General features: G+C 53.4%; 12 protein-coding genes across 12 annotated transcripts; 6 read left to right on the top strand and 6 right to left on the bottom strand.

Moving 5' to 3' along the window:
- Nucleotides 1-626: 626 nt before the first annotated feature.
- HMPREF1541_09211 (uncharacterized protein) lies at nt 627-3,068 on the top strand (the record flags this gene model as incomplete). Its single annotated transcript, XM_008713886.1, has 1 exon — nt 627-3,068. The coding sequence occupies one exon, from the start codon at nt 627-629 to the stop codon at nt 3,066-3,068; it is 2,442 nt and encodes an 813-aa protein (XP_008712108.1).
- A 2,916-nt stretch (nt 3,069-5,984) lies between these two features.
- HMPREF1541_09210 (uncharacterized protein) lies at nt 5,985-7,757 on the bottom strand (the record flags this gene model as incomplete). The annotated part of the gene is made up of 2 exons (XM_008713885.1): nt 5,985-7,604; nt 7,746-7,757. 2 exons carry the CDS (start codon nt 7,755-7,757, stop codon nt 5,985-5,987), a joined length of 1,632 nt encoding a protein of 543 aa, XP_008712107.1.
- A 1,827-nt stretch (nt 7,758-9,584) lies between these two features.
- HMPREF1541_09209 (uncharacterized protein) lies at nt 9,585-9,821 on the bottom strand (the record flags this gene model as incomplete). Its single annotated transcript, XM_008713884.1, has 1 exon — nt 9,585-9,821. The coding sequence occupies one exon, from the start codon at nt 9,819-9,821 to the stop codon at nt 9,585-9,587; it is 237 nt and encodes a 78-aa protein (XP_008712106.1).
- A 659-nt stretch (nt 9,822-10,480) lies between these two features.
- On the top strand, nt 10,481-11,506 carry HMPREF1541_09208 (uncharacterized protein; the record flags this gene model as incomplete). Its single annotated transcript, XM_008713883.1, has 1 exon — nt 10,481-11,506. One exon carries the CDS (start codon nt 10,481-10,483, stop codon nt 11,504-11,506), a length of 1,026 nt encoding a protein of 341 aa, XP_008712105.1.
- A 31-nt stretch (nt 11,507-11,537) lies between these two features.
- On the bottom strand, nt 11,538-12,631 carry HMPREF1541_09207 (uncharacterized protein; the record flags this gene model as incomplete). Its single annotated transcript, XM_008713882.1, has 3 exons — nt 11,538-11,694; nt 11,748-12,104; nt 12,198-12,631. The coding sequence occupies 3 exons, from the start codon at nt 12,629-12,631 to the stop codon at nt 11,538-11,540; spliced, it is 948 nt and encodes a 315-aa protein (XP_008712104.1).
- A 1,001-nt stretch (nt 12,632-13,632) lies between these two features.
- Nucleotides 13,633-14,832, bottom strand: HMPREF1541_09206 (uncharacterized protein; the record flags this gene model as incomplete). Its single annotated transcript, XM_008713881.1, has 1 exon — nt 13,633-14,832. One exon carries the CDS (start codon nt 14,830-14,832, stop codon nt 13,633-13,635), a length of 1,200 nt encoding a protein of 399 aa, XP_008712103.1.
- A 391-nt stretch (nt 14,833-15,223) lies between these two features.
- HMPREF1541_09205 (uncharacterized protein) lies at nt 15,224-15,661 on the top strand (the record flags this gene model as incomplete). The annotated part of the gene is made up of 1 exon (XM_008713880.1): nt 15,224-15,661. The coding sequence occupies one exon, from the start codon at nt 15,224-15,226 to the stop codon at nt 15,659-15,661; it is 438 nt and encodes a 145-aa protein (XP_008712102.1).
- Nucleotides 15,662-16,153: 492 nt separating this feature from the next.
- On the top strand, nt 16,154-17,582 carry HMPREF1541_09204 (serine hydroxymethyltransferase, cytosolic; the record flags this gene model as incomplete). The annotated part of the gene is made up of 2 exons (XM_008713879.1): nt 16,154-16,575; nt 16,619-17,582. 2 exons carry the CDS (start codon nt 16,154-16,156, stop codon nt 17,580-17,582), a joined length of 1,386 nt encoding a protein of 461 aa, XP_008712101.1.
- A 455-nt stretch (nt 17,583-18,037) lies between these two features.
- Nucleotides 18,038-19,343, bottom strand: HMPREF1541_09203 (uncharacterized protein; the record flags this gene model as incomplete). Its single annotated transcript, XM_008713878.1, has 2 exons — nt 18,038-18,329; nt 18,400-19,343. The coding sequence occupies 2 exons, from the start codon at nt 19,341-19,343 to the stop codon at nt 18,038-18,040; spliced, it is 1,236 nt and encodes a 411-aa protein (XP_008712100.1).
- Nucleotides 19,344-19,912: 569 nt separating this feature from the next.
- Nucleotides 19,913-22,757, top strand: HMPREF1541_09202 (DNA mismatch repair protein msh-2; the record flags this gene model as incomplete). Its single annotated transcript, XM_008713877.1, has 2 exons — nt 19,913-19,936; nt 19,983-22,757. The coding sequence occupies 2 exons, from the start codon at nt 19,913-19,915 to the stop codon at nt 22,755-22,757; spliced, it is 2,799 nt and encodes a 932-aa protein (XP_008712099.1).
- A 230-nt stretch (nt 22,758-22,987) lies between these two features.
- HMPREF1541_09201 (uncharacterized protein) lies at nt 22,988-23,503 on the bottom strand (the record flags this gene model as incomplete). The annotated part of the gene is made up of 3 exons (XM_008713876.1): nt 22,988-23,205; nt 23,253-23,309; nt 23,362-23,503. 3 exons carry the CDS (start codon nt 23,501-23,503, stop codon nt 22,988-22,990), a joined length of 417 nt encoding a protein of 138 aa, XP_008712098.1.
- A 1,244-nt stretch (nt 23,504-24,747) lies between these two features.
- HMPREF1541_09200 (uncharacterized protein) lies at nt 24,748-26,472 on the top strand (the record flags this gene model as incomplete). The annotated part of the gene is made up of 3 exons (XM_008713875.1): nt 24,748-24,790; nt 24,889-25,472; nt 25,516-26,472. 3 exons carry the CDS (start codon nt 24,748-24,750, stop codon nt 26,470-26,472), a joined length of 1,584 nt encoding a protein of 527 aa, XP_008712097.1.
- Nucleotides 26,473-27,075: the final 603 nt, after the last annotated feature.

The raw sequence follows: 27,075 nt of genomic DNA, 5'->3' as shown, positions 1-27,075 counted from the left end.
AGGCTGATGGCGAATATTAGGTTCGGAAAGGAATATGAAGCATGAATTGCGCATATATACTTCATAGTGATTCTCAGACCTCCCGACACACACAAGGGCACACACCTAACTTGGACATATGGCCAACTGCGGTGAGAAATCAGGGGCCAGGCTCGGAGATAGCATCGCTGCGCAAGAGCGTCAAATACAAACCTAGTAGGCGAGACAGAGCCGAAGACTGCATCTGGCAATAACTGGCGTCGGTCACGCAGACATGGGGGCGGTAAAAGCTGGACTCTGTGCAGGTGGCAGTCATGAGAGCATCAAGTACGCGGGCACATGAAGTTGACCTTGTATTGCCAAGGTTGGCACCAAAGACGGCTTAGTCAGTCGAGGGCGATTGCGCCTTTGTACGGACGGGCCGTTCTCGCCGAATGGTCGTGTCTCTGCAATTGGCAGGCGGGTCATTGACGTTGCACGTTCTCGTCACTTCTGCGTAGCTGCATCTAGCGTTTCTAGAAAACGCGATTGCCCTCGCAGAGTGCGCCCACCAGCCTGTTGGCTGTTTCCCCCCGCCTTGGAGCTGTTGATATCAGCTATCGCCAACTCCCACTCTCCTTTGCCCTCCATGTATCTCCTTCTGCAGCATGACTAGTACAAGTCCTCCTCCAGAAGCGCAACGCTTTGGAAGGTCTCAAACTCCAGAGAGTCCGCGACCAGTGCACCTCCCAGAGCCCTCAAACATTCCTGTCCTGCGCAACCAAATGGATCCCGTTTTCAATGACACTGCTACTTACAACATCCCCAACGATCAGCCCTTTTCTTCATTCCCAAATCCGATCCAGAAATCGCAACCAGAGGAACATGATGCTGTGCAAGATTTTCTTCGCGGCGCCGAAGCTGAATCATCCATCCCGCAGGAGCACCCTGTGCCGCAAGTAGCTGATCTTCAATCGACCGAAGCCCCTTCAAACATACCCTTATCGCCGAACCCACCGACGACGACGACGGCAACGACGACGCTGCCTGAGCAACCGAACGGTACCACTCAGTCCGAATCGCAGCTCGATCCCACAAATCAAGTACCCGATCAGACAGAGCCTGTTGCGGCCGAACCTACATTCGAGTCACAAGTCAATGGCATACAAGCTGCGCACGACCCTATCTCTCAAGATTCTGCTTCGCAACAGCAGCCAGACTTGGATCAAGGCGGCGTAGACTATCAGTCCCTGCTTGACACTGTCCACCAGTCTGCCTCAACAGCCCCGGCAGCTGAGTCATTGACCGCACCAACTACTGCCGCTGCTTCTTCTGATCCAGATCCCAGCATAAGCTCTTTGCCCTCCGCCCATGGCCTTCCTCCCAAACCTCCTGTTCAAGAGCTTCCTACAGACTATGCAAACTACCCAGCCAATGTGCCCACTCAAGCCCAAGTCTCATTTGCTGCCTCTGATTCTCTGTCAAACGCCCCATCGCTACAGGCTGGGGCCATCCCATTGCAAGACTATGCATATCCAGGGATGCAAAGCACTGGTTCTATACCATATGCCTCATCAAGCGTCGTCAACCAGACGAAAGCTTATTCGCCCATCACTGGCGAGCGGCCTTGGTCTCCCAGAACGCAGACCATCTATGACCAGTTCCTCGAAGACGAGCGAGGCTATGTCACTGAAGGTATTTGGGACAAATTTCCTATCGGGTCACGCTTATTTGTGGGCAATTTACCTTCTGAGAAAGTGACAAAGCGTGATCTTTTTCATATTTTCCACCGCCATGGCAGACTGGCTCAAATCTCCATCAAACAGGCATACGGCTTCGTCCAATTTCTTGAGGCATCCGATTGCTCTAGGGCCTTGGAGGCAGAGCAGAGCGTTGAAATCCGGGGAAGGAAAATTCATCTCGAGGTCTCAAAACCGCAAAAGAACACGCGGAATGCAGCCAACAGTGGCGCGAAGAACAAGGATATTCGACGACGATCACGATCACCGGATAGACGTGTAAGCAATGACCGGTTTCCTACCAGGAACCCCTTTGGCGACCTCCGCGATGAGAGACGTCGCGATGATTTCCGACGTACTCGATCTCCATCACCACACCGCAACAGCTACCGCTCTAGGGACGACTATCGACCCCATCCTGGCCGAAGCCCCCCACGAGGATACATCAGCCCAAGGTCGCCCGCAGTTTCACAATATCCCCCTCCATTTCCACCTCGATACGATGAGGACACTGCTCTACCACTACCTCGTCGAGCGCCACAAGATGTTCCAGATGTGCAGCTGCTCATCTTGGACCAAAGTGTACCACAAGCGTTCATAAATTGGGTTGAAGATGCCTTTCGTGCTAAGGGTCTCAAGGCATCTACGACATGGTTGAGCCCGCGACTACCATTACAAGCTGTGATAAAGCGACAGATACTCGAGGGGGTTCACGCTATTGTCAAGTTACTCCAAATGAATTCGATCACTCACAAGGTGCCTTTACAGGTCTTCGATCGATCGTCCGGAGCGTCGAATGTCAAATTTAATGAATACGTTGACCTCGACGTCAATGTAGCTGCGGATATCATCCTCCACACCAAGAATACCCAAGCCTCGCCAATATCTGCATACCCGACCACTCCACAATCCTATGGTGGTACTCCACACTACCCTCCTCAGTCTATGCACCATTCCCCGCAGCAATACTCGCCTGCAGGGCAGCCGCCATTGCAGCAGCGACCGCCTCAGCCTCCACAACCCTACCCATATCCTCAACAGGCGCCATATCCGCCGCATCAACCACCGACTCCATCATCCGCTAATACTGGGGCACCGAACCTGCAGCAACTGCTTGCGAACCTACGCCAGCCGCAGGCAAACGGTCAAAATCCCGCAAGTGCACAACATCAGCAACCAGACTTAGGAGGACTTTTGACCAATATTGCGGCCCATCGGCAGAATCAAGCCCATCCCTATTCTCAGCATGTCCCACAACCTGGTTTGCCGAACTATGGGTCTACGCCCAACGCAGCTCAAGGTTATGGTCCTGGGCAACAACCGAACAATGTACAGAACATTATGGACCAGCTGGCACGCTATCAGCGCTGAAACCGTTGTTCGTCGGCCTGATGGTTTGTAACTAAGGCGTGGCAGTAGTAACAAGGTAATCTGGCCGATTGGGTCCTGCGCATCTTTGCAATTTCTAGCTAGCGACGTATCAATAGAAGACTCCGAACGGCTGACACGGCCGAAACTTTTGGTTTGACTCTACTCCAGACATGTTGGCCGAGCCCGTGCGAGGTGCAACGCGAGCTCCAGATATACGCTCAGTTTTTGCATTCTATCGTGAACTCTTGTGCAAATTCTACAGCGTGTTTCGGTGCATACAATGCCGTTCTCGCTTCGTGGTCACCCAGCCTGCGACGAGTTGGGTTCCTGGCCTGGACGCTGACCAAAGATACGAGAGTATGTTATGGTCACGTCGCCTTGATCAAGTATGGGCGGAATGGACACAATTATATACGTTGGTGTTTTGCGTGCGTGCAAGCGGTAAGAAGTCGAGAGCGAGGCGCGCTCGATGCGACCTACATCGACCATCCAGGGCAGGCGCGGACTTCACACAAGGCACATAATAGGAGGCAACAAGGGGTCAGAAAGTGAGACGGTTATGAGGGCGCCCTTCTACGGCTCAAGGTAAACCCTAGAGGAGAAGACATGCGGGCACGGTTTTTGCAATCGGTTCCCAAGATTGTGTGTTCCCTGGCCAGCTAGCTACTGTATACTGTATACTGGTTCAGTAGTTTGCTAGTTCAACTGAAGAAATGAATGTTATATCCTCGTGTCCTAGCCTGCGCGCACGTTTCAATCTTTGCCTCTCTCTCTCTTCCGCTCCTAGGAGAGAGCCCTGTCCTGCGCATAAACCATTTAGTGCTATTGGCGCCCTGACGTATTAGCTACTGGTCCTGAGCTGGAGAGGGGAGGGGAGGTAGTTCGAAGCCGGCTGGCTGGGCCGATGAGAAGAAGCGGGGGAAGGGAGAGAGGAAGGGACAACGAAGAGGGGGACAACGTACACCGCAGCCCTTGCAGGAGCAGCTGCCGGCGCAGGCGGCGCCGTTGCAGCAGTTGCAGGAGGAGCAGGGACCCATGTTGGATGTGGTTTGGATTGACGTTGGGGTCGGGGTTTGGAAGTGTGATTTAGGTTGGTTCTGGGTTGAATTGATGGCTGACAAAGTTGCGGTTTGGGGAGGGGACTGGAAGGGAAGAGGGCAGGGTAGCGGGAGCTTGGTCTTATAGCACCAGAGCGCTGTTCACACACTCTGTGGACCCTGAGGAAGTCTTTGCATCCCACGAACCTAGCTAACTACCTGGCCCCTCCTACTTGCCCAGCACCTACACGGGTAGCTTTGCTGGCCTATCGCTCGCCTGCTCGGCAGCTAAGTCCAATCACCCCAGCTCGCTGCACGAATCGAAAACGGCCGACACAACGACACGATCAGCACACTGGGCAGCCACCGGTGGGATAAGCTGCAAGGTGGAGTGACACCCTGTTGGCCGCAAGCAAGCATTACCGGACCACGAAAAAGACTCTCGCGCGGCCCTGTGGGAGCATCTTGCCCAGCGAAGTGACCATTCGTCGCTTATCCTGAGTCCAAGAGTCTGTGACTGTCAGTACGGTACGCTTGAGAGCTCAAAAGCGTGCCCAGAAGCAAAGCTGCTGCGGCAATAGCCAATGGCTTACCGAACTGCCTGGTTTGGGATGCATGTGATGACAAGCTGGTTTCTCGCCGATGGTCCGGCGCGGCTTGCTAGATCTGGTTACAAAACCTCTTGATCACGTCGCGGCGCGGCATGTAGAGAAACTTTCCCCAAGAGGCCGTGCTTGCACGGGGAGACGCGCGCAAAAGGTGAGGCGTCCAACAAAAAGCATCGTCTTTCCGACCGATCATGTGTTTGAAGCGCGGCGGGAGTTGCTCGGCATCCCGCGCTTGCAGGGCTGGGAATCAAGTTGCGTTATGCAAGCAGGAAGTTCTTCTGTTGTGGGCCAATGGCGGCAAGGTGAGGTTTGAATATGGTTCGGCTGGTGGCCAATACGAGCGGGCCGGTGCGGGTCGCTGGGGGGAGCAGAAGTTGGGTATGTATGGATCCTGGTGCGGTGGAGTGGAGTGGGACAGCGTCAGGTTGAAGCATAGGTACAAAGTAGTGCAACGTGACGATTCGTTGGTGGGGTGGAAACGTGTCAAGCGTTGTTGGGGTCTTGGACAGGTAGCAACTGATTTTCGGATCGATTGGGTCGTTGTATCACGGGGGCGGACTTCTCCTTCTGGTGCTGTGCTCGTGCGGATGTTGGGTGAAGGAAACCGCCGAAACTAGCTGGATGTGAGCAGAGTGGAAAGGCTTGCAGTCAGTACCCAAGTGGCAGCAAGGGCCGCGAGTCATTGGTCAAGGACGGGGAGCCTTCTCTTACTGCCTTCTCGGAGTTTGTAGGCTGCTGTTAATGTTGACCGCAAGCTCAGCCGATCGTTGCCTCATGAGCCCCGGGACACAGCTTAATTAGGATCAATATAGCCCTCGACTGAGCGAGCATGGTCCTCCAATGAATACCAGAGCTGCACGACCGCAGGATGGTGCAACGCACTTGGGGATTGCACCAGATAAAGCGTCTCGGATAGCGCCGTTTTTGACTCAAGATATCTTCTCATTGCGTCCAGCATAACCGCACCGCCGTGCACTGTTGCGGCTGTCTGAACCTAGATGCTCGTCAGCTCGCAAGCCTCGAGACCGCCGTCTCATGTATATAGTAAGACAAAGCTCCAATACATCAAATCCACATGCTTCCACTCGGCTCCCTAAACGCCCCTGCCCAGCCAGCCAGCCAGCCCACCTATCAAGAACAACACATCGATGTATTGGGGTATAACAGTCACACAGCACATATCCCCCGGAGCAAGAATCGCTACCAAAGCGTCCCAGTCATTCGGCCGTAAGTCATCAAGATGTTAGCACTCGCGTCCTACCCAATCGAGCTCAGACGGTGACCTGCCGCGAACTCGTTGGCGCGACTTGGACTTGTCCCCTAGCCGCAGCCTGCGTGACGTGCAGAGGCGCGCATTGTCCTGTGCTGCCCAGACTCAGCGTCTTGCTAAGACGCTTCTTCGCCTTGTCGATTTCATCCTCGACCTCTGCTTCTTCGGTCTCTTCTCTTTGTCGTGGGCGTTCCTTGCTTGGCCTGATCTTGAGCGTCTTTGCAGGCTCAGGTTTTGGAGTGCTATCTTCCTCGCGCAAAGAATACGGTTCTGCAGTCTCTGTTTGTCGCGAGCGCACCCGTTCATGATGAACCCGACTCGGTGACTTCTCACCACCTAGGCCGGCAGCGTCGGCCATAGTCTGATAGACGGCTTCTCGGTCTGCCAGGGGGATCCCACCAAACCTGTCTCCCAGGCAGCGCAAAAGGGCAACGAAATATTGATGTAGGATCGCAAAAATAGTCTCATCACCCACAATATCGGCGAGACTCCGTGGACTTGTTTGGCCCATGCGTCTGATGGTGCCGTCAGGATCCATTGCCCTTCGTGTTAGGAAGGACGAGACGGGTGTATACGCGACTTTCTCGCTCTTTGGGCTTTCCCGAGGGGCGCGACCTGGCTGACGGCCCACCCCTTGTTGCCGTTCCTCTTCTTCTTTGCGCTCTTTCTCCTCAGCGGCCCTCATTGCGGCCCCCTCGATTCCTCTGCTCATACTTGCGAACGCTTCCCACAGCATTGGTGCTGCACGGAATGCCCTCTTAGCGTCTTTTCCAGCAAGGGCCAAGAATGCATAGCATCGCCTCCTGCCACGTGCCTTTGGATCCGTCAAGCGAAAGACGTAGGCAATGGTGTAACCTTGCGTAGCATCGCCAAAACACAGAGGTCCATCGGACATACCACGTGGGAGGAGCTCGCAGGAAAGCGTGCGAATGACTGAGGCTCGCAGGTACGAATAGGTGTCTGGGTCTGAGGGTGATTTGGCCGTAAGATATGTCATTGTATGGTCGTGGCATTGCTCCGGGTGGGTGGAGGAAGCGTAGGACGATGGAGGATAGCTTGTACCATTGCTGCTACCGCCCGCTGCTGAGTCTTGAGGCCCAGCGCTGTTGGGGGATGTCCCTAAACAGACAAATTCTCTCGAACGGAAAACAGGTGCGCCGTTCTTGCTCTTGCCATCGGACTTGAGGCTGCCAGGAGCGCCGGAGGGAAGACTGCTGGCTACAGATTCGGGGGCAGTGAATGTGCAAGAGGCGCATGTCTCACCTTGGGCGCGACCATAGCGGAACTGTGGTGGAACACTGGTGTTAGGGTCGTGGTTCTTGAATAGCGGATGTCGTTCGATGGTGGGGCTATCTGATTCCGAGTCAACATTTGTGGAGGCTCCGGAGAAATCGGTAGGGAGGGTTATGTTGGTATCTGTCTTGCGGAGCGACGGAATCGTATGAACACGTCCGGTGTCTTCGAAGGCTGGCTCCGGATCGGATATGTTGAAGGTAGAGGTAGAGGGTTGCGGACGGAGAGGAGGTGAAGGCGGAACGCAGGTGGCGCATTCCAGCGGGAGCACCTGCGTGCAAAGCACGCATTTGGGCCCATGGCTCTCGCAGAAATGAGTGAGTGAGAGCTGCAGTCTGCCATCAGTACGTGTTCGAAACCAGGTAGGCCCCAAGGTGAAGTCATCGTGTCACGCGGACAAGCGCTGAAGGTCATGCGGACCTCGGATGGGCTACTAGCATCGACATGTGCCAGAACCGACTCGACTTACAGTGAAATCCATGCTTCACAGTTCTTCTAGTCCAAGATATCAGGCAACTGGGGTAAACCGCGAACCGTGGAGTGCGCTCGGTTGGCCATGGAGGTTGACGACCGCCTTGACGCCTTTTCAGTCCTTTTGAAAGGTATTGAGTCGGACCGATCGCTTGTGAGCGTCTTTCTGGCACGGACGTTTCGGTGTTTTCGTTTAGAGACTAAGTATTGCAGCCCGACCGGCAGTGAATGCTCGCGTGCGGCAGACCAGGGGGATGTCGACCCGAGAATAGTCGTAAGCTGGCGGATGGGTCAAATTTGCACGAAAGCCCTTAGAATCAGAATTCAGGATGTATTCTCCGTGCCGTACATGTTTCAAAGGCAACACAATTGAGAGAGAGCAACACCCAAGGGAGGTCGACACAGACGTCAAACGCATGCCGCAGCCTCCAGCAATCCAGACCGCCACTTACCGCGAGCCAATCACAGCTCGCAAATTAGTTACAAAAGCCACACTTCGTTTCACTGCCAGGTTGATGCATCACCGACAGCTGTCATGAAGATAAAGGGCTGGTCCCTGCATGAATAAGCCATTGACGAGGGTCCTGGTCTTCCCAAGGGTACTTTTCAGCAGTTGCCGACGGCAAAGCCTTCGGTCACCATTATCTGTTTATTGTACATAGAATCTATTTGTGTAGCAACCCCAGTGAGAACCTACTATTAATGGTTGGTGGCTGCACTACTAGCATAATGCCATGGCCTTGCTTCTTCCAACAACCGCCTATTGTCTCCGCTAATGGGGTGGACAGTCTCAATATTCCCTTCTCAACGTCAATGGCTTTGACTATAACAAGGCCCAAGCAATCCACGTCACTGGCTTCGATGCCAAGCGAAGATATTGACGGAAGAAGTGGCAGGCGACTTGTCGAACATCGTGTAACAAGCCTCTGAATCGTGTCCAGTCTTCCCATCTCGACCAATGTAAATGCAACGACCATACCTGGTAGTGCTCGCTCTGCATATCTGGGCGGCAGCTTGCCTTCGAGCAGTGCTACCGCCTTGAGCAGAGCTTGAGGCCCGCTGTAAATCAACTCAAGTCCGTCTGCTCCAATGTTGTCACCGGCATGCTGGCCCCAGACTCCACTGTTCCCGCTGCCTATCGGGCGCTCACCCAAGTAGGCTTGTAAACGCAGTTGATGCTGTCTGGATGTATGCGGATTCTCATTGAGTGAGGGAACACAGCTCATAGGTAGTCCGCATCTGTCCGAGAAGCCGCGCAGTCTCTCTATATTGCTGTGAGAGACAGCACTCTCCACGTATGTCAAGGAGGTGATATTGAGATCCTTCCAGAGCCTAACCTGGCGCAGCGACTCGCAGAATCGCAGCGATTCTCCTGCAAGAATGATGAGAGGTGCCCTTGGGTATTGCTTGCGCAGATCTTGACAATATCTGAAGATATTCTCGAGGCAACTCTGGTGCCAAGATGAAGGCTGGAGCGAATCTGTTACACTGCCGACGAAGTGCGCGCGCAGAATCTTCACGCCAGGATGACTGGGTTGGGAGAATAGTGGCCCAAGAAACGGAGCAGTGACTTTAGACACAGCTATCGTGCCAGGCAAGGACGCTTCGGGCAGATCAGGGTCCAGATCGAGAAGTAGAGCACATTCGCCTGTGGTTGTGGCCGTAACAGCTCGGTTGAGAAGGCATCGAGCAAGTGTTGTAATGCCGGATGACCGAGGGCCATATAGGAGCGTGGTTGCAGGACCCTGTCTACTTTCGAGTGGTCCGAAATGAGTCTCTCCGAGGGTCAAAATTGGCATCTGTCTCGGAACGGTTGTACCGGGCTGAAAGTCGAGCCCTAACACGCAGAAGGACAGGTCGGCTTGAGCCTTGGCTTCCGGATACTCCTGCGGAATCCTGTACAATCTTTCATTTGCGGAGAAGGCGTGGCGGCCGAAATTGGTCGTACCCAGCTCGAATTCCGCAACTCCGTCCAGAGCTTCAATGGTTGGAAGTGCCACAATGTTTGGAGCCGACAAGTGGTGTTGAACAGGGCTGGCTTTAAGAATAGCGCCCAGCACAGATATGCTTCCATGCTTCACCCATATCGTGCATCGTCCTAGTACGACACAGCCGGCGCCGTCTGCTAATTCAACCCGCAAGCGTGAGTTCGTCAGTCGTTCGTAAATGCGATTACCATCCAGGGTTTGTTTGTACGGCAGGACTGTGAATGAGTTGTCGCTCGTTTGCGGCGGTTCTGATAGGCTTCCGGACACGCTCACCGCCGATCTAGACCTCGTTGTTGGTTTCGGCCGAGCAATTCCATTGCCATGTGCACGTGCTGGTTGATGAATCGGACTGGCTTTTCTTCCGCCCACCTGAGTCGCGGCTTCACGGGCCTTGCGGAGCTTGGAAATTGCGCTTTGCGTCTCGCTGGCCTTCCTCTTCCTATCGGCAGCCATCAACTATCGAGCGTAAGGCTCTTTCATCATGTAGATGGTTTCAAGTTTGCTTAGAAGGAAAACAGAACTTGAATGTTCAATGATGGAGTTCCAATTGAGCCGTTCCAATTGGCTCGGGGAGTTCCGCAAGCTAATGGAGCATAAAAGTCTTGGCATCAAAGCGGATCTCGAAATTTGTGCCGGGTTGCTCTCAAGATTCGAATCTCTCGTAACAACATATCTTGAACCTTGCGAGAGTGCCACACCAAACAGCGGAGGAAACGAATCAAGACAAGCCTCTCTGCATTCAGTCATGGTCCGAGCCACGTCACATCCTTCGCAGCTCAGCGAAGAGTTCATCAACGACTCAAGTGACGAGGCAGATGAGGTTATGAGTGGCGTAGACCAGCCTGCAGCAATCAGCCGACCGACCACGAATGGCAGCAAAGTTGTTCACGACGTAGCCTCAGAAGCCGGGAGCTCGGAATCCGAATCAGCTGATAGTCAAGACGAGTCGCGTAACGACGATAGCGCGGCAACCGACACAGAGATTTCAAGGAACAAGAAGAGATCAAGCGATCAGGTAACGCTCCGCAACGCTCCGCCTGCAAAGAGAACCAAGAAAAGGTATGCTCAATCCCCCCGACAAGGATCGCATCCTGACAAGCCCAGCAACTTTCGAATACCTGCCAAGCCCTACCGAGCACCCAAGGGCTTTGAGCCACTACAGGCGGAAGCGTCTGACCTGGACTTCGAACCGCTCGACAATCTTGACGACAAACAAGTCTGGCATATTACCGCCCCAGCTTCGTTAGATCTTACGCAGATCAAGCAGCTCGATGTTGCTGCTGCCTTGCGTGGTGAACCAATCCTCGACTCAGGTGGTATCAGCTATAGCATGCAGCCCTCCTCGGAGCAAGCTGAAGTGCTACTGTTACCAAGAGGCGAGTCAGTTGTCTATCAACAGAAAACCAAAATATCGCGTGCCTTTCAATTGCGGTATGCGACTGGTATTGACGCTGCAGAACCACCTACGTCCAAGGCCGGCCCACCTCCTCCAACCAACTATCACTTTACAGCCCAAGAACCCGGCACCGCGAAACCTGTCCGGAAGCAGCCAGAGAATCTCAATTACCGGTACTTACCTTTCGGAGTTAAACAAATCTCTAGGGATGTGAACAACAGCGTTGATCTGGCAGAATCCATCTTGATTCGAGCAGCGTCATCAAAGAGTGGAGGAGATCTGGTTGGCAATGTGGAAAATGGTGGGGCCGAGAAGAAGAAGAAGAAGGAAAAGAGGGGAAAGTTGTCAAAGGCCACAGGTGAGCCCGCGATATAAGGGTCTGGCTAGCTATATTGCATGCCTCATCTCAAAGCCTCGGGTTGGAAGACTTCTGCGCTTTTGCCGGACCCAAAATCGACCACTCGGTCCACCATGGATAGGTTCGGGGCGCGTTTTCATTGATGGTGTCCTTGAAAATCGGCTTGCGCTTCTCGAAGAACGCCTTCTTGAACTCAAGGTGGTCGCTGGCGTGGTTGGTTGGTAAACAATATCCTGAATGAGGAGAAACACCACTTACTTGCTCGCGAACTGGTCGACCAAGAGTGGGCTATCTACGAGATGAGCCTTCTCGGCCGAATCTTCGCCACGCCAGATTAGCTGTCGATTCAGATGAGTCGCCGTAGTGCTGACGTTCTCCAAAAGATCCTCAGCGATGCTGATGGCTTTCGGCATGATATCTTGCGGCTCTGGCACGAGTTCAGCGAAGATGCCGTCCAGAAGCTGCGATTCAGCTGGGAATCTCTTGCCGGTCGCGAGCAGATATGTTGCTTTACTGTGTCCTACCATTCTTGGGAGAAAGAAGGAGCTACACGACTCCATTGTGAGGCCGATGCGTGAAAAGGGAAAGCCGAATTCGGCCTTCGCTGGAGCAATTCTATTGCACGATAAGCTTGTGGTCAGTCGATCTAGCTTCAAGAAAAGAGAACGCTTTGTCAATCAATAGAGGGGCTGCACAGAGAGAGCTCACCGGATCGCAGCCGCCAACGTCGAGGTCATGCCAATCCCCACGGAGAGGCCATTATAGGCCACAATTATGGTCTTGCGACAGTTATACATGGCTAGTGCCAGCCAACCGCCCGGATCTCGTGCCTCTGTTGCGGGCGCCTTGTTGAACTGGCTGGTATCATTGCTCAAGTCGATGCCGGCCGAGAATGCTTTTCCTGCGCCTGTCACGATCACAACTTTAACGCGATCATCAACATTGATTGTCGAAACAAACCTCGTAAGGTCGTTGATCATGTCGATAGTGATAGCATTCAGCTTGTCAGGTCGGTTCAACGTCGCAATTTGGATCGGGGTCACGCCTTTAGCTGTGCCGGGATGATTGCTGATACGAATGTGAGCGTTCGGGGATGTTGCATACGTGCTTGGCACGGCAATGTATTTGTTGTTAGTCGCCATGTCGAAAGGGCTGCTGTCAAGCATACAGCGATGTTTACCGGTTAGCAAGCAATCATGCAGCTTTTCTATCCTTCGTTTTGTTGACTAAACATCTATCAATTCAGCCATAAAATCTCACGTTAGCAATACCTTTCACCGAAGTCCCCCCACGTTTGCGTTCACTGCCTAGCTAGGTGATAGACTTCGCGCACCAGTCTATCTCATATTTGCGTTTGTTGCATAGCTCGCAGAGAGACTATGGGAGGACGCCCGCTTCGCAATACAAATCATTGTACCTTGTATGAGAAAACCACTTTTGGGATTAGACAGAGGTCCACAGCCTCGGCCCAGACGCCTGGATCAGGCATCTCCTTGATCACTATTCACCAATATTCCAACTCCAGCGCATCCGAAATCCTCCCCCGCAACATCCTCCACGAACACGGGCCGAACTTCCTCCTCACCCTCCACAACTAGCAAACCCGCAAATCTTAATTCCGCCGCCGAACTATGCCTCTCGACGCCAGCATTCCACATCGCCCCTCCCAACAAGCCCTCCGGCGCCGAGGGTGGGCCCGTGGTCGCCCCCATCTCCAGCACGCTCGTCCACGGCGCCCGCGAAGCCGTTCTCGTCGACATGCCCATCACCAAGCAGCAGAATCCATCGCTCTTGCAGACTGGATCGCACGCCACCATCCCGGGCAAGAGAAAATGGTGTCGATACTCAATGCTAAGGACCCGCCAGCTCAACGAAGGGCGCGGCGCCAAGACTTCTACTGCCTGAGATCTAGTCCGGCGCTATCATCAAGCCCCTTGTCGGAGTCGTGTCTTAGCTCTTTAGCGGAGAGCCACACATTTATGAGGCCTTCTTCTGCTTGGGATCTAGAAGTAAGGAGCAGGCCAGGGGGTCATGCCATAGCTGAAGAGAGGCGCCAGGCTAGCACTACAAGTGCAGACGTATCAGTAATGATGATTCATCCGTCGCTAAATGTGGGCAATACTCGTTGTCGTAGCTGTACCGCTCAGACTGTCGGAGTGTTCTCGTCGATCGTGCCGCCGAATTGACCCGAGGCCATTCCATAGCTTTGTCCAACGGCTTCAGTCGCATACACGCGCATCTCGTCCTCGTATCTCTTGGTGATGCCTTCTGCCCACCCTCCAGCCTCTGCTAGGAGACGGCCGAGCAGTGCAGAGTCTCTGACTGCAGTGTTTGCTCCTAAACCACCTGCTGGTGTCATGCTATGTGCTGCGTCACCAATTACAGTGACACGCGGGTTATTCTCCCAAACTGGTGGGCCGGTCGGTGTCGAGCAGGTAATCTTCCAGAAAGCGGCCTCGTTCTCCACAATGTTGTCAATGAGAGGTTTGAACCTGGGATGCCAGTCCTTTGTGAGAGATTTGGCAAGGTCGGCAGCTACCTTTCCAACGATGGAATAATCGTCGTTAGGGGCTTGGATCGCGCCAGGCATTCCGACCATAGTCCATCCGAATTGAATGTTCGGATCGTCCATGTCGCCAGGACGCACATTAGTAATGACTGAGATGCGGTTTGTACTGCTCTCGTCAACGAATCTGAACACACCTTCGCCCAGCTGCTTAAAAGCAGTGGTTGGTGCTTGTCCATGGATGCCTCGGGCACCGAGATCGTATACTTTGAGTTTGCCATCAGACACCTGTTTGGCCACAGATGACTTGATCCCCTCTCCACCAACAAGAAGACAGCCTTCCTCGCTCTTCGAACCGTCCGCGAATACTGCTCGAACTCCTTGCCCATCATCCGCCATCTCGTAACCTGTCACATGCTTCCGCCATTGGACAAACTCTTCGCATCCTTCGATGAAGAAGCTTCGCATCTCTCCCCGAGCAATGCCCACGACTTTGCCTCCTCTACTCCCCAGACTTTCGCGAGTCGGCCCTTTGGGACCGATGGGACCGCCTGTATCTTCGAGCGCCTCGCCTGTGACCGCATTGAAGCCGACGAAGCCACCTCCACCAGTCTTGCTGCATATCCCGTAGAACTTGTGCCAGCTGGGAGGATCGAGTGCAGATTCAATGGCGTCCAGACCCTCTGGCGAGAGGCGCAGTCGATAGCCCTGGCCTCGGAAGGCGAGGGACGCATCTCGCTCAAATATCTGGAAGGGGATTCTGGAGCGGAGCAGGGACCTTGCTAATAAGAGCGAAGCGAGGCCAGCGCCCGAGATCAGTACGGGTTTCTGCGTCATGTTTGCGGGAGATGAATCGGGTATTGGCAAGAGAGTTGAGTGGGACGCTTAATTGGGAGTCGCTCGGTATAAATAACTACTTTCACCGAGCTTACGGCGCCGAGCGAAGGCAAGTTTTGTCATCAACGGACGGACAAAGTCACAAAACACCTGGCTGCAGGCCGCATTTCACCTGCGACCATCGGTCAGTTCAAGTGTCGGTCTTGGTCACCACCATAATCATGGTTGTTAGGCCCAAAGTCAAGTCGTCATGGCCAAAGAGGCGGCGCGAGTCAACAGTTTGAGAACTTGGCGGTCTTCTGACTCGCAGTCGCGATGATTGATTGCGCTGTCGCGTACTCCGTAGCATCTATCAGGCCAGCACCTTGCAACCGTCTCTCAACCTGCCACCATGCCCTCCGCAACTGGCCAAACCACGAATCCTGATCTTCCACCGTTCCCCGACCAGTCGACCCTCTCACTGCTGCCGGATGTCTATCTTCTGCTGTCGCGCATCGCCCTCCTCCAGCAGCAACAATCCAATGGCGCTGCAACCTCCCCCACAAACGGAGCACAAGCCACTCCCAATCCTCTCAACTTGACGCCTCTTGATATCAAAGAGCTGACCGCCGCTATCTATCCTTTAAAGCAAAAAATCCAGAAGGCGAGAGAGACGATCACGGGGATGATAGACGTCGAGCGCAGCGTGGGGGAGCAGCAAGCAGAGATCAGGTCGCTTGAGGCAAAGGTGCATGCACTGAAAGACAGACTGGCGCTTCTTGGCGATATCGCGCGTGAGGGTACGAAACAGGAGGACGAGGTAATGGCCGGTGTCGAAGCAGAGTCGTGACTTCATCCAGAGAACCACGGCTCTAATACCCAAGAGCAGGCCCAATGTGTCTATGCGTCCCGGTGACTTGGACAGCAGACATGATGCGGGCAGGCATCCTTCAAGCGCGCCATGCTCATAGAAGGAAGCATTCGCGCAGCAGACTCCGAGCCGCGTGCCCGGGAGCATCTGCGAGGGGCGACAAACCGAGGGAACAAAGTTTAGCCTACGCCGAGTGGGGCCGAAGCCGGAGGCTGCGACTGGATGGAGGGGTAGCGCCTGCTCGCTCAACCACTGGTGACTTTTTTTCCTCAATCTGGTAAAGCAACACGGTCTGCCAATTCATTCCACCGTCTTTACCATATAGCATTGGTTTGCGAACAACACGAATTGCGAGATTCACAGCACACACCGGCATCATGGGTTCCCTTCCGACGCGTTCCTACGCCCTGCCCCAGTCTCACCAGGACGTGAGTTACCTTCCCACCGCTTTGAGAAGTCGACTGACTCACGATGCAGTTGATGGAGAAGTCCTTGGTCGAGACTGACCCGGCTATTGCTGAGATCATGGAGAAGGAGGTTCAGCGCCAGCGCGAGTCCATCCTGCTCATCGCCTCCGAGAACGTTACCTCTCGTGCCGTTTTCGATGCCCTTGGCTCTCCCATGTGCAACAAATACTCCGAAGGCTATCCTGGAGCAAGATACTACGGTGGAAACCAGCACATCGATGAGGTCGAACTGCTCTGCCAAAAGAGAGCCCTCGAGGCCTTCCATCTCGACCCTGAGCAGTGGGGAGTCAATGTTCAATGCTTGAGCGGCAGCCCTGCCAATCTCCAAGTCTACCAGGCTATCATGCGGCCACACGACCGCTTGATGGGTCTAGACCTGCCTCACGGTGGTCATTTGTCCCATGGCTACCAGACGCCTCAAAAGAAGTACGTCTCTCACGCCAATCAGAAATCGCGCTGACAGTTATAGGATCTCTGCTGTGTCAACCTACTTTGAGACTTTCCCGTACCGCGTAAACATTGACACGGGCATTATCGACTACGACCGTCTGGAGGAGAACGCCCTCATGTACCGGCCCAAGACCATCGTCGCTGGCACCTCTGCATACTGCCGGCTGATCGATTATGCCCGCATGCGCCAAATCGCCGACAAGGTTGGCGCCTACCTGGTTGTGGACATGGCACATATCTCCGGTCTCATCGCTGCCGAGGTGATCCCTACGCCGTTCAAGTATGCCGACATCGTTACTACCACCACCCACAAGTCTCTGCGTGGTCCTCGTGGTGCCATGATCTTCTTCCGGAAGGGCGTGCGCAGCACCGATGCCAAGTCCGGCAAGTCTGTTCTTTACGATCTCGAGGGTCCCATCAACTTCTCCGTCTTCCCTGGTCACCAGGGTGGGCCTCATAATCACACCATCACTGCTCTGGCTGTGGCCCTGAAGCAAACCATGACCCCCGATTTCAAAGCTTACCAGAAACAAGTCCTTGCCAATGCTAAAGCACTTGAGAACGAGTTCAAGGCTCTTGGTCACCCTCTTGTCGCTGACGGCACTGATTCGCACATGATCCTCTTGGATCTACGACCTAACTCTCTCGATGGCGCCCGCGTGGAGGCCGTGCTCGAGCAAGTTAACATTGCGTGCAACAAGAACTCCATCCCAGGTGACAAGTCGGCCCTGACGCCCTGCGGCATCCGCATCGGTGCCCCTGCCATGACAAGTCGTGGCATGGGAGAAGAAGACTTTAAGCGCATTGCGAACTACATCCACCAGGTGATCTCTATCTGCAAGAGTGTTCAAGCAGGCCTGCCTAAGGAGGCAAATAAGCTGAAGGACTTCAAGGCAAAGGTTGCTGGCGGTGAGGTCGAGGAGATCAACACGCTGAAGAAGGAGATCGCTTCTTGGGCTGTGACCTTCCCTCTGCCCGTGTAGATTTGATGAAAGGTCTGCATAACAGGGCGTTATGGAATGGGACGTGAAGTAGCCTAATGTCTACTCTCGGACGAATTGATTGATGACTTAACGTCGGCCCCCTGGTTTATGTGTGGTGCGGATGGATAAAGGGGTCTACAGACCACGGAAAAGCATCTTCAACCTGCTGTGATACCTCCGGAATGATTATACTTCTTAACCTTCTCTCATGCAGCCTTTCACTATTCAATTTATTATCGGCCGGAACCTGACAGATTTGTTCCCAAAACGCCATCGCCACAGCCATCATCAGTTGTATATCGTAATATGCTCGTCATTCGTTAGATATATGCGTATCATCCTGAACTGTTCTCCACAGCGTACACAATCCCATCTCCCAGGAATTGCAGACTCGTTCGTTGAGGTAATACTACCAGTAGTATACCTGCTCCATGCCCCGAACCGTGGAGATGATTCTAGCCCTGCAATGCCCGAACAGCGGCCTCCAGCTCAGCCGGCTGCACAAACACCTTCCACACGCTCCCGGGGACATCTTTGAAGGCGTCGTCGAAGCGCTTGTCCTCGTTCTTGCGCTCCATGAACGGCGCGTCCGTCACCTTGCGGATGTAGATGGCCTTGATCCAGTCCGGGTACTTCTTGTAGATGGCGGCGTAGGATTCGGGGTCTGACTGGGTGGAGTCGCCGATGCAGATGACTTTGCGGCGCGGGAGCCAGGAGTGGATCTTCTCGAGGCGGTCGGTTTTGTATCTGTGTAGGGAGGTTAGTTGTGCTATTGAGTGGGAAATGAGGAAAGAGGTGATTGGGAGCGGGGACGTACTCTTGCACGCCTTCGGTTAGGGACTGCAGCAGGCCGGCGAAGAACATCCAGGAGGAATCGCGGAGGATGATGGTGCCGGCTGGGAAGTGTTGGGAGAGAAAAGAATGCAGGAAGGGATAGAGATTGTAGGGAGAGGCCGAGAGGTAGAACCAGGCTGGGTTGTTGAACTGGGCGTGCAGGGTCTTGTAGAGTTCCGGCATGCCGCCAATGACTTGGGTGGGTTCAATGAAGGTGGACTTGAGGACGCCCAACGGGTCTGGGGTCATGGTTCTCTTGACTGTGTCGTCAATGTCGGAGATGATGGCCCACCCATCGGGTCCGGCGAAACGTAGCTGGTTCTTGAGGTTTGGGAACGATGTCGACGTGCAGGCTACGGTTTTTCCGTCCGAGTCATCGCGGCCACCGGTCATTAAGTCCTGGCTGCTGATGCCATTGCCATCGCTGGGCCCGAGGGTTCGCACATGGCTGCCTCCCTGTGTGGCGTCCGGGGTCGGGATCGTGATATCAACGGTCCGAGCGGGCGCTATCTGCTGGACGAAGGGCCTCAAGCGCTCCTCAATGATTTGCCTCACGCCTGGATCTTCGCCAATATTACCATCCAAGCCAATGGTGTCGAGTATGTCGGCTACCGCCGAGTTGATGTCGGCTCTCCCGTTGACAAAGAAAGCAGCGACGAATTCAGCCTGCCACGGACCAGGTTTGCCGGTGCTCTTGTCAATGGGGCGGTGCGCGGTGTTGTTGAGCAGCCAAACCTCGTTGTCTTGGGAGTTTGCCTTCTTCTTGAAGGGGTTTCTGGCCCCTAACAGGCTGGTGATCTTGTCGAGGTAGGTCATCTCGGTTTTCGCAAATCGTTTGGTCAGTGATTCCTCCACGTCAGGGAAGTTGGCCACCTTGCGTGACTCCGCCTCAAATTGAGTCTCTTTGGATCGAGTAGTGGCCTGCATTTTGGTGGCGGGTGGGTTGTTATAGAGAGAAACACAGGGTATCAGGGATTGAGAGGCAAAAGTGATATGACTAGGTGCGCGTGGCCGCAGTATTCGCATTCAATGCTAGCAAGCAAGGCGGGAAAAAGACACGGAGGTCATGAGTGCAGCGCAAACGTCAGACTTCTGCGGCAAGAGGCACGCGACCGACCACATTAGTGTCAATCTGCCAATCCCAAGACCATGTACCAAGAGTCTTGTGGAAGAAATCGAGCGACTGCGCCTCCTCGCTTGAGACTGTGATGGAGTCAGGCTGTGACGAGACTTGATCCGCCTCAGTCTTCCTTGGGCTGATGAGGTCAGATGCTAGAAGGTGCCCGGGTACCTCTCGCCTAAGCAATCATGATCGACGCCTAACTTTTTCTTCTCTAGGCAAGAAGTGGTCTGTGCGTTCCACTTAACGCGTCCCCAGGATCGCGTCGCGTCAACTCGAATCATCTCCACTTGGCAAGAAACTGCGGGTTGCAATCATCAAAGTCCCCATCAGCCTTTGTTACAGGGCAAAGCTGGCACAGACGTAGCAGCTTATCATGTCGTCAAGACCGGATCTCAAGGTAAAGCAGCTCCAGTATAGTCTGCCACAGCTAACTGGAATCCCAGGTCGATGATGAGGGCGGCTTCATTCGAGCCTACCGTCAGATTCCAGCTAAACTCGACCCAGCGAATACGATCCGAGTGCTGGACCGAGGAGACTTCTATAGCGCTCATGACGAAGATGCTGACTTCATTGCCCGCACGGTCTACAAGACTATTGCTGTCATTCGAAATCTCGGTCGCAGTGACAACGCCCTCCCGAGTGTCACTATGACCACAACAGTCTTTCGCAATCTACTTCGAGAAGCTCTGTTCAGATTGGGAAAGCGAGTCGAAATCTGGCTGTCACAAAAAGGACAATGGAAACTAGACAGACAAGCGAGTCCCGGAAACCTTCAGGGAGTGGAAGACGAGCTCGGCTCGGGCGTAGACAGCCAGGGTGACAGTGCGCCCATCATACTCGCTGTCAAGATCAGTGCAAAAGCAACCGAGGGCCGCAATGTCGGTGTTTGCTTCGCTGATGCCAGCATCCGAGAGCTTGGTGTGAGCGAATTTCTGGATAACGACCTTTATTCAAATTTTGAGAGCATGCTCATCCAGCTCGGTGTGAAAGAATGCCTCATCGCGACTGACGGTCAAAAGAAGGATCCGGAGCTCACAAAAATCCGTCAGATATGCGACTCCTGCAATATCGCCGTTTCAGAACGCCCTGCCGCCGATTATGGTACCAAGGATATCGAGCAAGATCTGGCTCGGCTGTTGAAAGACGATGCTTCCACTGGTCAACTGCCTCAGACAGACCTGAAACTCGCTATGGGAAGTGCTGCTGCGCTGATCAAATACATCGGCGCTCTCAATGACCAGACCAATTTTGGTCAATATCAGCTATACCAACACGACCTAAGCCAATACATGAAGTTGGACGCTGCTGCCTTGAGAGCACTGAATCTAATGCCAAGCCCTCGGGATGGTGCAAAGACAATGAGCCTCTTTGGCCTGCTCAATCAGTGCAAGACCCCTATTGGTGGTAGACTACTTGCTCAATGGCTCAAACAGCCTCTCATGAGTCTGTCAGAGATTGAGAAACGACAGCAACTCGTGGAAGCTTTCGTCACAGACACGGAGTTGCGGCAGTCGATACAGGAAGAGCATCTTCGCTCAATCCCAGACCTCTACCGCCTCGCGAAGAAATTTCAGCGCCAAAAAGCCAATCTCGAAGACGTTGTCAGGGCTTATCAGGTTGTCATTCGCTTACCTGGTTTCATCGAAGCCTTCGAGACTGTTGTCGATGAACAGTATCAGGTTCCTCTCGAACATATGTACACGTCAAAGCTCAAAAACCTCTCCAGTTCTCTCGGTAAGCTCGCAGAGATGGTAGAGACAACTGTTGATCTGGATGCCCTTGATCGACACGAATTCATCATCAAACCCGAATTTGACGAGTCGTTGCGCATCATCCGCAAGAAGCTGGACAAAGTCCAGAGCGATATGGCAGCGGAGCATCGTCGAGCTGGGAGCGATCTTGACCAAGAACTCGATAAGAAGCTTTTCCTCGAGAATCACAGAGTGCACGGCTTCTGTTTCAGACTAACAAGGACCGAAGCCAGCTGCATCCGGAACAAGTCAGCCTACAAGGAGATCTCGACCCAGAAGAATGGTGTGTACTTCACAACCACTACTCTCATGGATCTACGGCGCGACTACGATCAGTATTCTAGTACGTATAACCGCAAGCAATCATCTCTCGTGTCAGAGGTTGTGCAGGTAGCTGCCTCATATATTCCCGTTCTCGAACAGCTGGCAGCGATAGTTGCCCACCTGGACGTCATCGTCAGTTTGGCTCATGTCTCGGTACATGCCCCAGCTGCCTACGTCAGACCAAAGATGAATAGCCCTGGCACAGGCGATACTATTCTGAAAGAAGCCCGACACCCTTGCATGGAGTGTCAGGACGATATCAATTTCATCACGAACGATGTTGAGCTCCGCCGAGCTGACTCTCGCTTCCTAATTATAACTGGTCCAAATATGGGCGGCAAGTCGACATACATCCGAACGATTGGCTGCATTGCTCTCATGGCTCAGATTGGGTGCTTCGTGCCCTGCACAGAAGCCGAGGTGACCATATTCGACTGCATACTCGCCCGAGTTGGAGCGTCGGACTCTCAGTTGAAAGGCGTTTCCACTTTTATGGCAGAAATGCTTGAGACGGCGAACATACTAAAGAGTGCCACAAAAGACTCGCTGATCATCATCGATGAGCTGGGTCGAGGAACCAGTACCTACGACGGTTTCGGCCTCGCCTGGGCAATCTCAGAAGAGATCGTTGCTCAGATAGGGGCTTTTGGCTGCTTCGCCACGCATTTCCACGAGCTGACTGCCCTTGCAGAGAAGTTTCCGAACGCAGTCAAAAATCTCCACGTGGTTGCATTCGTCGGCGACCAAGCCGGCGGCGACGTCGACATGTCCTCCAACAAGCGCCAAGAAGTCACACTGCTCTACAGAGTGGAGCCTGGAATCTCAGACCAGAGCTTTGGCATCCATGTTGCGGAACTCGTGCGCTTTCCTGAGAAAGTGGTCAATATGGCTAGACGCAAAGCCGAGGAGTTGGAGGACTTCTCTCACACGGACAAGGCGAAAGAAAGGCAAGAGGACTTCTCGAAAGAGGAGGTAGAAGAAGGCAGCCGCTTGCTGAAGGTGATGTTGAAGAGTTGGAGGGAGAAGACTGAAAAGGAGGACATGAGTAAGGATGAGAAGCTAGCGTTGATGAGAGAGATGGTGAAAGGCGATGAGAAGCTCATGGCGAATCGCTTCTTCCAAGAGTCGATAAAAGCGCTGTGAAATAGCCTCCGAGGCTGTGTATTAACAGCTGCTAACGTTCACGAGAAGGTTTCTGACGAGCAATAACATGGGATTGAGCGAGCAGGTATGAGAATTATTCAAGTGTACAATCAGCTGTTCTTGTCCGAAAACATGTCAAGAAGAATTGTTATGCAGAGGGACCAGGTGACTTTGACGACCAGCTCTTCACTTTTTTAGCTGTACTAGACTCAAGTGCAATACTTCCTCACTCAAGACGTATGCTTCTGAGGAGCATGCTGTCGAATATTGCTCCGGATGTCGTCGTCTCCGCCAGCATCCGCCGCACGGTTACGTAATACATCTTCAGGGCCTTCGCCTGGTGCGCCTTTCTCAAAATCCTCGGCCTTGGTCATTTTGCCGGTACCTTTCTGGATATTGCCACCCTCCTCTGGTGGGATGGTGCGGCCTGTGACGTTCGAGCCATACTCTGAGCCTCGTTAGTGGGTTTATCATACGAGGAGGATCAAGACATACCAGCGGTGCTTCCTGGGAATTTATTGGTTACTGATTGATCGATTCCGGATTCATCGGCTGAAGAAAGTGTCAGTGCTTTCGCGAATTGAGATTAGGGATGAAGGCTCACTGGAGGTGCTACCACCGCCCACGGTCTTACCACCGAAGCCAGTGCCGTCTTGCGTCCCGAAGTTGTGGCGTCTGTCATTGAGATCACGCTCGGCCTCAGCGGCGATGTCTTTTAGGTCGCGGCCTTCGTATTCCTTTGACATGGTGAATATGAGAACGATGACTTCTTGGTGATGTGTGTGTCTCTGGTTAGGGGACTGTTCGGTTGCTCGCGTGTTTGATTACCGATCTCGTGAGAGAAGTCGAGAATGATGCTAAATGTGTGTTTTTCAGTATATCTGCGAGTAACAGGTGACGTCAAATTACATGACCTCACAATGATGGAACGGGATTTTTTCCCGTTGCTGCCCCTGGGGTAAAAGTCTACAGCTGCCAGACTTTTGTGGCTCTCAGCACCCGAATCTCTGGCAAAATTTGATGATTTCGCAGTTTGCACCGTCACAGGAGACCGCGACGCGCCTTGCTTGAGTTCGATCTGATGACGCCTTTTGTGGCTTGGCATTAGGCATCCAGTGGTTCCTTACTTGAGTTTGCCTTGTTTGTCACTACAACTTTCATGCATGGCCGAGGCTGTCGTACCAGTGGGATTTCCGGGAGACTGGCTTATGGAGCTGATGATTCGCCTTCAAGCTCCTTCTAGTTGATCACGTTAAGAAGTCATGGCCGGCCGCCGCTGCATCTGCTTGTGGAGCCACGTGGCCAGCGAGCACGGTATGAAGAGGATTCGCGCATTCGGTACATCCACCGACTGATTTATACGGCCATTCAAACCGGTTCAGTCGATCGCTTAGGATGTGTTCTGTATAACTTGTGCAAGACACGCCAATGCGAATAATGCGCACCTGCATGAATTCGCTATGTTGTTTTTGAAGCAAGCCTGGCTTATAACTGAGCTTCGAATGAGGGCTGACCGAGATGCAGTGACATGTGGCGCTCCGATGAACAATTTGCAAACGCATGTTCAAACGAGCAGCTTCTAACCTGTTGTAATGCGCCTGCCAGTTGAACACCCAACTCCGTACCTGCCGAAGCTGAAAACGCAACTTTGGCAACGAGCCATCTTGATTCGAGATGTCGACTGCCCTTTCCCCAGATGTGCCCGTGCCGCACCTGCCATGTGTCTCATACTTTCAGTCACCAACAAAGTCGACGCCTCGACTCCCTACCGCTCGTCCTGTCCCGCCAACGCCTCACAAAATGCTGTCTCATACTAATTGCGTGGTTGACCCACTGCCACGACACAACAGAAGGCGATCATTAGTATCAAGTATTCCCAAACCTACTTCAGGTAGCTCCCGCCAGAGATCGCCAACCGCTTTGCACGACAAGCCCCTTCCAAAGCTGCCACGCTCCGAGTCTATGCTGCCTTACACTCAGCGGCAACAAGATGATCTGTCAGGTCTACGTCAGCAACTACCTGTCCGCGAATAGTAAGCCTCACCTACTTCAAAACCCTCACGCACCTTCTAGGTGTACGCGGGGCTGACATGAATCGATAGCTTGAGCAAGAACTTGAACAGCCCCGCAGATATAACAATACGGAGGGTCTCACCTTCAGTTGCGCCAATCCTGCCCCAGTCAAAGACGTCAACGTCGCTTGCTTCACGTTTGGCTTTACGAAATCCTACACCCGATAGACGCTTGCTACGGCCGATTGGGCCCCCTCTGCCTCACAGCTATTCGACAGGCAGCATTCCTTGCTTCTCAGATGCGGCTACGACTCCTTCGCCACAGAAAGGTCCTCCTGTTCCCCGATTGACTGTTCCAAGTTCGGAAGATCTCGAAGTCAGCGTTGCGGATGCTATTCGTGAAAGCCGGATGACCAACAACGAGATCGAGCTTCTGAAACAAGTTCAAAGAGAAGTCGTTGCGAACCAAAACCGGTTGAGGGCAAAGTACAGCAGTCCAAGATATACTTCAAACGAGCGAGCAAACGACAACACCCATAATGATCGCACTGATTGCCCAGCCCGCGAGCCAGGCGCGGTGTCTCCCAAGATCGACACAAGTCTGGCAAAGACGGAAGCTGGAGAACTTGTCTCTAAGGTTCAAGCCACTACCAGCAAGACCAGTGACGGAGCAGCCGATGATCGTACCTTCAATCCCAAGCATGTAAGGGAGGCACACCACAACAATACCTGGCTGACAATTCCAGGTCTATTTCGAGCAGGACGCTGCCTATTGGACAGGTCGATACATGACTATCTGCGACCGTTTAAGAGGTGAGAGTTTACAATTCTCGCTCAGGTCCAAATCCCTTTCGCCTACTTCGTCGGAAGGATCTTCACTAGAGTCATACGAGTCGCAGGATCGAAAGCGGATGCGCACGGCACTCTTTGAGCTCCGGTCGTTTTGCAAGACCGAGAAGGCTCGTGACAGCTTCGCAGTCTTTGAGAAGAAGCTGACGCAAGGTTGTGCCCGGTCTGATATCCCGAGCTCCACTAGCAGCCAGAGCTTGACAGAGCCCTCTGATCAAGTTGCTATTATGCAAGCCAGTGCCAGAGTGCGTCGCAACCTCGCGCGCTCTCACGCATCCGGAAAAGATTCGTACATGACTAGTACCTCGGAAACCGCATCATTTCAATGGCCCAAAGCCGACGTGGCCATGCCAAACATCTTTGGTCGACTCGCGCTAGCTAAAAGCAAAACAACAGGTAACATGGCAGAGCTGACAGCTGACTCATCAGGTCAACGAGAACAGGCAGCGCGATCTGGGATCGGACGGCATGACCATCGAAAATCGTCCACGCTGAGCGTATCGGAGAGCATACCTCCAGTCATCCAGGAAGACACGACTGAGCAGCCATATCACCGCCCGTCACATTCAATTGGAGCCCGAAGGCACAAGAGACAATCCTCGAACCTCAGTGTTGTCAGCACTGTTGGACGGTCTGACGAGATTGCCCCCGGAGTCACGGTTTCCTGTATCGAGAGTGGGCATCCGCCAGTACCTCCCCTGCCAGCTACGAAGTCATTGCCAGCCCCACAGTCATATGGAGTCATGGTCAAAGGTGAGAAGCAACGACGGTCCAGTGGCGAGGTCATGAAGAGCTTTTGGTATGCTGGTGTCGACCAGGTCAAAAAGATGGGTGCGGGACGAGAACGAGGTTAGATTGTTACTCAAGACGTTCGCTTTTCATCACGCATTGAGTGTACAAGCTTTTCTGGTCATTGGCAGATAGATGTGACGCGCACTGGTGATCTTCCCGGCGAAGGCTCATGTATAAGATCTGTGAGCAGTATGGGTTCATGGCCTGTGGGTCGCGACTTTGTTGAGCAAGTCAGTGCTCAAAGTAGAAAGGGCGTATACCACGAATACAGTTCGGCTGCACGTAAGTTGTGCTGCTACTCATTTGGCGCCTAGTACCTGGCTAATGTGAGCTATAGCGTACTGTGGTCTCAGTAGGTGCAAGTTACTATTGTCCGAGGAGTCGCTGTCAGCAAATCGACGGTATGTGAAGATAGAAGAAGACTGATTGGCACACAGGAAGAGACCGTCGCAGTCCGCAAGGCTTGGCACCGCGAGTTGTTGTCTCACCAATAGAGATGCGTCCGGCCAACATGTGTTTACCCCGCCCTTACGCCTTATACGAGCTTGCTATTCCCATATATGCGTCTTTCAGGAGGATTGAAGAACCTAGAGGGCCTCTGTTGTGATGTGACCCTGCCTAAGTGACCCATCGCTGCCATCAGTACTTGGCATCTGCAGCCCGAC

This window comes from Cyphellophora europaea, assembly GCF_000365145.1.
Source record: "Cyphellophora europaea CBS 101466 unplaced genomic scaffold supercont1.10, whole genome shotgun sequence".
In the NCBI taxonomy this organism is placed as follows: Eukaryota; Fungi; Ascomycota; class Eurotiomycetes; order Chaetothyriales; family Cyphellophoraceae; genus Cyphellophora; species Cyphellophora europaea.
The sequence above is the reverse complement of the archived record's forward strand: the minus strand, read 5'-3'. Positions and strand labels throughout refer to the sequence as shown.